This window comes from Schistocerca serialis, chromosome 2 (genome assembly GCF_023864345.2).
Source record: "Schistocerca serialis cubense isolate TAMUIC-IGC-003099 chromosome 2, iqSchSeri2.2, whole genome shotgun sequence".
NCBI lineage: Eukaryota > Metazoa > Arthropoda > Insecta > Orthoptera > Acrididae > Schistocerca > Schistocerca serialis.
Window position 1 is genome coordinate 63096837 of NC_064639.1, and position 10819 is coordinate 63107655.

At 38.5% G+C, this 10819-nt stretch overlaps 1 protein-coding gene across 1 annotated transcript in view; it reads right to left on the bottom strand.

The window, feature by feature from the left end:
- Nucleotides 1-10819, bottom strand: part of LOC126455728 (phospholipid-transporting ATPase ABCA3) — a 526358-nt gene that overhangs the window by 237120 nt on the left and 278419 nt on the right. The window contains exons 15-17 of the mRNA XM_050091496.1: nucleotides 9579-9725; nucleotides 3130-3363; nucleotides 2768-3044 (exon numbers count right to left, since the gene is read on the bottom strand). Of these exons, the coding sequence (XP_049947453.1) occupies nucleotides 2768-3044; nucleotides 3130-3363; nucleotides 9579-9725 (658 nt within the window). The remainder of the gene's footprint in view (nucleotides 1-2767; nucleotides 3045-3129; nucleotides 3364-9578; nucleotides 9726-10819) is intronic.

A 10819-nucleotide genomic window follows, 5' to 3' on the forward strand; every position in this document is an offset into this window, starting at 1 on the left:
TTGTTGGTAGGCATGTTATGGGGCGATATTTAGCTGGGTTCGCTGTGTCTGCTTGATCTTTGGGTTTCAGATATGTTATTCCGTGTGTAAGTGTATCAGGGAATGTGTATGGATCTGCAATGTAACTGTTAAATAATTTAGTTAGATGTGAATGTGTTGAGGTGAACTTCTTTAACCAGAAATTTCCTATTTTATCATTTCCAGGGGATTTCCAATTGTGAGTAGAATTAATTGCTTGGGTGACTTCATGTTGCAAAATTATCACTTCAGGCATTTGTGGTATCATCTTGTATGTGTCTGTTTCTGCTTGTATCCACCGTGCATACCTGTTATGTTGTACCGGGTTTGACCATATGTTGCTCCAGAAGTGTTCCATGTCTGTTATGTTTGGTGGATTGTTTATTTTAATGTGTGTATTATCTATTGTCTGGTAAAATTTCTTTTGGTTTGTGCTGAATGTTTGGTTTTGTTTCCTTCTATTTTCACTTTTTTTTGTATCTTCTGAGTCGTTTGGCTAATGCTTGTAATTTCTGCTTTTTTTCGTCTAATTGCTCTGTCGCTTCTTGTTGTGAGATTTTACCAAACCTTTTTCGTTTTTTTTTTTCCGAGATTTCATTTCTTATAAATTGTGTTAGCTGTCTGATGTCTTTTCTCAGTTTTTCTATTTTGATCTGTAGCCTGTGTTGCCATGCTGGTTTTGTGGGTTTCTTCTGTGTGTTGGTTGGTTCTGATCTCTGCCTAGTGTGTATATTTAGTGTAGTGAGTGCTCCTATATAAACCAGTAGTTGTAACTCTTCCATAGTTGTGTTTTCATTTAATTTGTTGTGTGTGATTGTGTTGATAGTTTTTATTGTTGTTTCGACTTGTGGGTTATTTGGTGGTCTTTGCAAGAATGGTCTAATGTCTGTATTTGTGTCTTTGTATTCTATATATGTTAGCTGAAATTTTTCTTCTATATCTAACATCTGTGTCACTTCGTGTTCTATTTGTGCTTGTTCTGGTGGCTGTCTTAAGATTTCGTTTTCCTCTGATTGTTTAATTGGTGCGTATTGTTCTTTGTTTGTTTGCTCTGGGATGTTTGAGTCCATTACTGTATTTTCTTCTTCTTCTGATTGCACATGATTTTGTTCCAGTATTTGTTGTACTTGTTGTTTGATGTTTTCTAATTCTGACTGGGGTATCCTGTTATTTTTTATTATTACACGGATCTGATCAGCTAGTCGTTGTTCTGTTAAAAATTTTAATTCTGGGTATCTGGTAATAAATGTTGTGTATACTTGTGATCTGTATCCAGTTGTGTTGGTTCCTAGGTTTGTTGCTTGGTAATAACAGAACATGAGGTGTCGATTAACTTCATCTGACCATCTCATCCCCTGTCTTTGTTTTCCTTCTAGGGTGGTTGCAAGAAGCATATCCTGCAAAACACCTCTATTTGGATTTAAATCATTTTCCAGTTGGCTAGCAGTGTCGTTACCATTGTGGGCGGGCATAGGGTTCAAGCGTCGTCCCCGACCATGACGGAGCTTGTCCGAGGCTTCTTTAGTTCTGTCCTGAACCAACTAATCACACTAAAAGGGGGGTTAGCCCTATTAGTGGTTTGTTCTTTTCGTCGCCTTTTACGACTGGCAGAACATACCGGAGGCCTATTCTTTTCCCGGGCCTCCACGGGGATTATTATTGTTATTATTATTATTTCCTTCACTTTCTCAGACGTTAAGTCCGGTTAAAAATGGAGTGACACGGACCTTGATCAAGCGTCACTTCCTTTTAACTGTACGGTATGTGTTATATTGCATTTAGGAACTTTCGGGTAATTGAACATGTATCAATAATTACGGATTTCTGTAGCTGTATATATATGTTTGGATGTAGCTGTATTGCATTGATGTACTGGTGGATATTGTGTGGTATGACTCCTGTAGTTGATAGTATAATTGGTATGATGTCAACTTTATCCTGATGCCACATGTCTTTCACTTCCTCAGCCAGTTGGATGTATTTTTCAATTTTTTCTCCTATTATAATTACTATTATTATTATTATTATTATTATTATTATTATCATTATTATTATTATTATTATTATTACTACTATTATTATTGTCCACCCCCGGTAGCTGGGTGGTCAGCGTGACAGATTGTCAATCCCAAGACCCGGGTTCGATTCCCGGCTGGGTAGGAGATTTTCTCCGCTCAGGCACTGGGTGTTGTGTTGTCCTAATCATCTTCATTTTATCTTCATTGACATGCAAATCGCCGAAGTGGCGTCAAACCGAAAGACTTGCACCTGGCGAACAGTCTACCCGACAGGAGTCCCTAGTTGCACGACTATTATTATTCTCATTCTTATTATTGCTATTATTATTATTATTATCTGAGCTCTGGTCATTTTTAAGTAAGTATTGTGTCTGGGAAGAATACTGTTTGTATTAATATTAGCTGTCAAGCACCTCTATTGAAGTTATTTGAGATTTTTATGGTAACATATGTTTGTTAATAAATGCTATTTTAAGATAGCACCACGCTTGGATAACTCCCCTTGCCCAAACACAAGATGCTATTCAACATCAGTTTAAGGTAAGCTTTATATTATTTTATGATTCTTTATAAATGTTTAATATGAAAACTGTGTGCATCATGAAGTGGACAAGGTTTCTACAAAGTTTGTAATACACAGGACAGTTTTAGATGACATAAGACAAATATATTTTATTGTACTGCAATTCTTACATCTATATAACCTCTTATTGTCATCAACATGTACTTACCTAATTCATCTGCTGTTCTAAAGCCCTCCTCCTGACATGCAATCATTGTTATTATCAATGCTATCACTGGTGCAAGGAATAAAATGAAGTCTGAGATGAAAGCTGTGCACCAGAAGATAAATACATCAACACCTGACACCATCTGCAGCAGCTTTACCTTGCTAACACGTTCTTTTATGTAAAATAATACAAAAAATGGTGCTACATATGACAATGAGAAGGCAAGATTTAAAGCCACTTGAAATCCAGCAGATCTTCCATCAGCTGCCAACGACAACTGAAATTTGGAAATACAATGAATAATTTTTTTGTTATTTGACAGAATTTATAAGAGCACTAAATTTTAAATATTTAACTGATACCTGTGATTCCTGTGAATAAGGTAGTGGATGATTGACAATTCTCAGTGTGTAGTTGTTATTGCCAGAATAAAATCTCATCATTGCATTCACAAGTAAGTTCAAAGACAAAGGTGGTGTATGATAAGGTTGAGCATTAAACCATCCTGTAGCAATAGGCTGATTTGTAATCTCGTTCAGTTCAAATGATGCACTGACAATATATCTTTGATTTGCTTCTTTCAAATTTTCGTTTTGCTGCAAGTAACAATTACCATAATTTGATAGCATTGTCTTTACTTAAGGAGAGGCAAATAATGAAATAAATAAGGACACACAGATATAGAATTCACAAAAGTTGACATGTACACTCACTGAAAATATTTTAATGGGACTAGACAGAAACAGTAGCATAATAGAAATAGACTTGTATTTTTCCGAGGCATTCAGTACTGTCCAACACTGTATTTTGCTAGATACATTAGAAGCTATTAGTATACCTGGAGTAGTGAAGAAACAGTTTCAGTCATATCTTCAAAATAGGAGACAGGCACTAGAAATTACTTCAGCAAACATTAAAAACCAAAGTATTGTTTATATATCTGACATTCAGACTGTACAAATAGAGGTCTCAATAGAGAAATGTCCCAGGACCTCTCTTTCTTATTCATGTAAATTATATTGAGAGTTCAGATGACGGTTCTCACATAACTCTATCTCCAGATGACACAAATGTTGTTGTAACTAATATAAACCAGGTATTACTAAAATTTGCAGCCAGTATTTTAGGATATATTGAAAATTAGTTTGAAATGAACATGTTAACCATAGATAAAGAAATTGAGAGGGTATCTGTCAGCACATTTTTGTGTGTTCTTACTGACGAAAATTCAGACTTGAAACTCTGCATCACATATCTCACTAAAAACTAAACTCTACTCACTTTGTGCTACATGTAACCAGCACTGAGTCTAGTAGAAAGTGTAGCAGAATTGTCTACTTGACTTACATCCAATCTGTTATTACCTGTGGCCTTCACTTCTGTGTTGTAATAAGACAGATCTAAAAACCATCTTCACCACATAGGAAGACACTATCAGAATAATTACCAATGATTCAAGGCTAACGCTCTTGAATCAATTATTTTGACAGCTAACTGTTCTACACTTGCCATCTCTACATATACACTCCTGGAAATTGAAATAAGAACACCGTGAATTCATTGTCTCAGGAAGGGGAAACTTTATTGACACATTTCTGGGGTCAGATACATCACATGATCACACTGATAGAACCACAGGCACATAGACACAGGCAACAGAGCATGCACAATGACGGCACTAGTACAGTGTATATCCACCTTTCGCAGCAATGCAGGCTGCTATTCTCCCATGGAGACGATCGTAGAGATGCTGGATGTAGTCCTGTGGAACGGCTTGCCATGCCATTTCCACCTGGCGCCTCAGTTGGACCAGCGTTCGTGCTGGACGTGCAGACCGCGTGAGACGACGCTTCATCCAGTCCCAAACATGCTCAATGGGGGACAGATCCGGAGATCTTGCTGGCCAGGGTAGTTGACTTACACCTTCTAGAGCACGTTGGGTGGCACGGGATACATGCGGATGTGCATTGTCCTGTTGGAACAGCAAGTTCCCTTGCTGGTCTAGGAATGGTAGAACGATGGGTTCGATGACGGTTTGGATGTACCGTGCACTATTCAGTGTCCCCTCAATGATCACCAGTGGTGTACGGCCAGTGTAGGAGATCGCTCCCCACACCATGATGCCGGGTGTTGGCCCTGTGTGCCTCGGTCGTATGCAGTCCTGATTGTGGCGCTCACCTGCACGGCGCCAAACACGCATACGACCATCATTGGCACCAAGGCAGAAGCGACTCTCATCGCTGAAGACGACACATCTCCATTCGTCCCTCCATTCATGCCTGTCGCGACACCACTGGAGGCGGGCTGCACGATGTTGGGGCGTGAGCGGAAGACGGCCTAACGGTGTGCGGGACCGTAGCCCAGCTTCATGGAGACGGTTGCGAATGGTCCTCGCCGATACCCCAGGAGCAACAGTGTCCCTAATTTGCTGGGAAGTGGCGGTGCGGTCCCCTACGGCACTAAGTAGGATCCTACGGTCTTGGCGTGCATCCGTGCGTCGCTGCGGTCCGGTCCCAGGTCGACGGGCACGTGCACCTTCCGCCGACCACTGGCGACAACATCGATGTACTGTGGAGACCTCACGCCCCACGTGTTGAGCAATTCGGCGGTACGTCCACCTGGCCTCCCGCATACCCACTATACGCCCTCGCTCAAAGTCCGTCAACTGCACATACGGTTCACGTCCACGCTGTCGCGGCATGCTACCAGTGTTAAAGACTGCGATGGAGCTCCGTATGCCACGGCAAACTGGCTGACACTGACGGCGGCGGTGCACAAATGCTGCGCAGCTAGCGCCATTCGACGGCCAACACCGCGGTTCCTGGTGTGTCCGCTGTGCCGTGTGTGTGATCATTGCTTGTACAGCCCTCTCACAGTGTCCGGAGCAAGTATGGTGGGTCTGACACACCGGTGTCAATGTGTTCTTTTTTCCATTTCCAGGAGTGTACAAAAAGTTCAATTTAAAAAAAAGTACAATGATAGTTTCAAAAGTAATTCCAGTCTCCATTCTTAACAACATGAAAGCATGCAATGATGTCCATATAAAAAGGACAGATAAAGTTTAAGAAAGCAAAGAAACAAGCATTCAGAGTAGTAAACAGTACAATAAACATCTGGAACAGGTAAAAGAAGGAAGCAATATTAAATTTTTTTAATGATCAACTTGTAGGAAATAGCTATTGTCATTTGTTATATGTCAGCAGTATTTTTAACCAAGTGCTTATTTTACTGTGAATGAATTAAGGAAGCAATATTCAAAAATTTTAAAGTCAACTTGTAGGAAATAGCTATTGTCATTCGTTATATTTCAGCAGTATTTTTAATCAAATGCTCATTTTATTGTGAATGAATAGTTGGAACAAATGTGTTAGAACTCAGATTTTATTAGTATGTAAGTGTCAGTGGTGTGTATTCAATAAGAAATACCTTTTTGTACTTCATTAGATTTGCTTATGCACTTTTGAATAATACATTGTGGCATGTAATATGCACCCTTGCCCTTTGTAGGATGCCATACAACCTTGTATTCTTTATGCTACAGATTTTCTGAAAACTCCTAGCATTATATGCTGTCTCTGGATGAATAAAGGTCATTCCATGGTTGCATGTGTTAAGAGTTAACAAATACACTTACAAAAAGCATCATAGGTAGCACAACTAACCTGCTAAAATTTTTCAATTTCTTATATTACAGTAGTTTGCATTTTAAGTAATTCAGGCAGGAAGTCTGAACCAGTTAAGACAAATATGAATGGCATATTAAAACTGAAAATATTTGTTGCATGTGTGAAGAATGAGAACAATTTGTTTCCACATAAGTAAAGATTTTCTGCTCTGATGATCCATCAATTTCAGTGAAACATTGTTTTATTGTAAATTAAATATTCACTTGTAAGACAACAGAATGGAATTTTTTCAAAATGTGTATGACATTTAATTTTCATTTGAAAATTTGTGTGTGGAACTTATGTGTGTGTGGCACACAGAGACATAATCCGTCAGTAAAAAATGCAAGAAACAAAAGGAGTTTACCATTAAAATGAATTTAAAGATGGTCAGACAATTCAAAATATGCAATACAAAATAAGTTTTCAGAATCTCATACAAGGAGAGCTATTAATCCTTGTATCCTGTCTGGAAATACTAATGTTTCTTTTCCTATACTTTCCACCAAAAACCGCATACTGGCACAGTATCTAATGTTATAGAGCACAAAGGAAACAGGAAATACAAATGGTAGGCAAAGATCACATAGTCAGGATATTCCTTCACAATCTCTTCATAGGTTTATGCAATAGTTGTCATTATTGTGTATTTCTGCACCACTTCTTCCGTACTAGTTTGGGCGTTCATTATGGTAATTTTGTCCTTTTTACCTGGTTCTGTCTGCTAACATTATCACAAAGATAAAATTGTATCACATTAGCTTTAAACAATGGAAAATCCAGGATGGAATAATGGCAATGTTATGAAAAAGACAGATTGCTACTCATCATATAGCGCATATGTTGAGTTGCATACAGGCACAACAAAGAGAGTGCTACACACATGAGGTTTCAGCCAGAAGGCCTTCTTCTGTGTTAGAATAGTCTGGCTTTGGCAGCCAAAGACAGTGGTCATGGGTGTGTGAGTTGTGTTTAAGTGAATGTGGGTGTGTGTGCTTAATTCAGAAGAAGCTTTAGTTTCTTCATTCAGACTTTTGCATCCCTGTTTGAATTTACAAGCTTGATTGAGCTTTCTTGTAAGTTCTGATACCTCATCAACTTTAAATTTTGTTACCAATGTTTTACGTTTCTTGCCTGTTTGACAAACCTCTGTTTACCTTATCAACTGCTTTCCCTGGTGATATGCTACTGCTATAAGAGCCCTTTTATGAAACTCTTTTTTCTGTCTCACATAATTATTTCAGCTTTTCTCTGTGCCACTTGTGTCTCATCCTATCCAACTCACACTTGACTTTTATCTTCTTTCTATCAGTCTGAAGTGCTTGTTTTTCTTTCATCCTTTGCAATTTAAGTCTATCACACTCTTTTCATCGATATTCTGCATACTTCATTGGATCCCATTTAGATTTTTCTCTAAACACACATGATCTATTAGTAGCAAACATTCTTAAACTGAGAAATAGTTTGGACAGTTAGGTTCAATTGGCTCTGAGCACTATGGGACTTAACATCTGAGATCATCAGTCCCCTAGAACTTAGAACTACTTAAACCTAACTAACCTAAGGACATCACACACATCCATGCCCGAGGCAGATTTCGAACCTGCGACTGTAGCGGTCGCGCGGTTCCAGACTGAAGCGCCTAGAACTGCTCGGCCACACGGGCCGGCAGACATTTAGGAAGCAAACAAAGAAGTAGCTGTTTAATGTACATATTGCAACACTGAAATAGAAATGTTAATATAGTGTGGTAAAATAGTATCAGACATACAACACAATTTCTGCACAAAAGTGTTACGCTACATAAAAAAAAAAAAAAAAAAAAAAAAAAAAAAAAAAAAAAAAAAAAAAAAAAAAAAAAAAAAAAAAAAGTTGATGTAGATAAATGTAGGCCGTGCATATAACCTTACTTTCAGAAGCTTCCAGATTGATAAATTAATTACTTTTGCTTCATCATAAATAACATCATGTTTTGTGATACGTGTGTTACAAAGGATCGTTATGTTTTATGAAGCAGTTCAGTGGAAAAATGCACCTAGAATGAGATTTTCACTCTGCAGCAGTGTGTGCGCTGATATGAAGCTTCCTGGCAGATTAAAACTGTGTGTCGGACCGAGACTCGAACTCGGGACCTGTGCCTTCCGGGCAAGCGCTCTACCATCTGAGCTACCCAAGCATGACTAACACCCCATCCTCACAGCTTTACTTCTGCCAGTACCACATCTCCTACCTTCCAAACTTTATAGAAGCTCTTCTGCGAACCTGCAGAACTAGCACTCCTGAAAGAAAGGATATTGCGGAGACATGACTTAGCCACAGCCTTGGGGGATGTTTCCAGAACAAGAGGTCCCGAATTCGAGTCTCAGTCTGGCACACAGTTTTAATCTGCCAAGAAGTTTCAAATGCACCTAATTTGCTTCAAAATTTCACTGAAAATTCTGTAGCATCTGAACAGTTAGTGTGGTGAATGGTAACCTAATGTTACAAAAGAGCATCTGACTGGGGCAGTCAACCTACAAGCTATAATTTCCATTTTCCGAGCAGCTCTACAATGACGAAATTGAAAAACCTAGGGAAATAAAATAATGAAGTATTTTTTAAATAAATTGTTTTATTGTGAAAAGGAATCATTTCTGTACAAATGTTTTTGTTAAAACTGCTTTGAACAATGTTAATTTTTTGGTATAGAGGATCCTGCCATATGAAATGACACACACTACTGCTACTACCACCACTATTATCACTACTTCTGCTATAGAATATCAGGCTGTTACTTACCTGGCAGGAAGCAAAACATCAGTATTACCAACAGCCACACAACACTATTGTAACTGCTAGATCTATTAGTTAATTCCTTGGGGAGAAGAGAGGAATGTGTGTGTCTTGGTGACCTGTCCTCCCTTTTTAATCTTCACAAATCTATTGACCAATCCAGCAGGAGCTTCCCTCTCTTCTTGAGGAGTGAATGACCTCTCCTTCTGTTTTACCAACTAAATTTCAAAAAGCTAGGATAGTGTCACGTACAGTAATGCTTGACTATCAGCAATGCTAATGTCTTGCTTACTGAAGCCATGTATCATCTCATAATTTTATAGACATGTAAATTATGATTACTACAATGACTATCCTAGTGGGATTCTACTTACAGCACGTAAAATTGCATCAGTAATGTTGGTATTGTTAATGCCAAGATCAACAATCCACTCCATTGGCAGCAAACTCTTGTATGTCTCATACAGCCCAATACTTTCATTTGACTTTGTACCAGTTAGTATATAGTTTTTATCATAGCTCTGAAACAAAGTATTACCAAGAAACTTTAAGTCAAATGCTACAGCAAAAGTACATAAATATCGTTTAAAACACAGCACAAGAAAAAGCCAAATTTGCTTTAGAAAATTGCAGAACTATAAGGAAGAATCAGTTTTCTTCTATGTGTATGTTATTATTATTAGACTTATACTGTTACTACTACTACCATCATCACTATTAGTGCAGCAGGTGTACTACAACATAGTGAAATTACGCTGGCATGTACCTGACGTCTTTCAGTGTATGTCTGAACTTTGTTACCTTCACTGGCGTGGAAAAAGCAAAGGTGCTATATATATTTTGTTTCGACATACAAAGTATTTAATATATCTTAAAATAAACCTTTGTACTTAATCAAACAATTATTATTTTCATTTCTTTTTGTACCAACCATGAACCATGGACCTTGTCATTGGTGGGGAGACTTGCATGCCTCAGTGACACAAATAGCCCCACTGTAGATGAAAACATAATGTTGGGGTACCCGTTGAGAGGTTAGCAATCATGGTTCCTAAGAGGGGCAGCAGCCTTTTAGTAGTTCCAAGGGCAACAGTCTCGATGATTGACTGATCTGGCCTTGTAACATAAACCAAAATGGCCTTGCCATACTGGTATTGTGTACGGCTGAAGGTAAGGGGAAACTACAGCTATAATTTTTCCCGAGAGCATGCAGCTTTACTGTATGGTTAAATGATGATGGAATCCTCTTGAGTAAAATATTCCAGAGGTAAAATAATCATTCATTCAGATCTCTGGCTGGGGACTACTCAGGAGGATGTCATTATCAGGAGAAACAAAACTGGCATTCTACAGATCAGAGCATGGAACGTCAGGTCCCTCAATTGGGCATGTACGTTAGAAAATCTGAAAAGGGAAATGGATGGAACAGGACTTCTGGTCAGGGGAATACAGGGTTATAAGTATGAAATCAAATAAGGCTAATGCAGAAGTACGTTTATTAATGAATAATAAAATAGGAACATGGGAAAGCTACAATGAACAGCATAGTGAACGCATTATTGTAGCCAAGATAGACACAAAGCCCACACCCATGACAGTAGTAGAAGTTTATAGG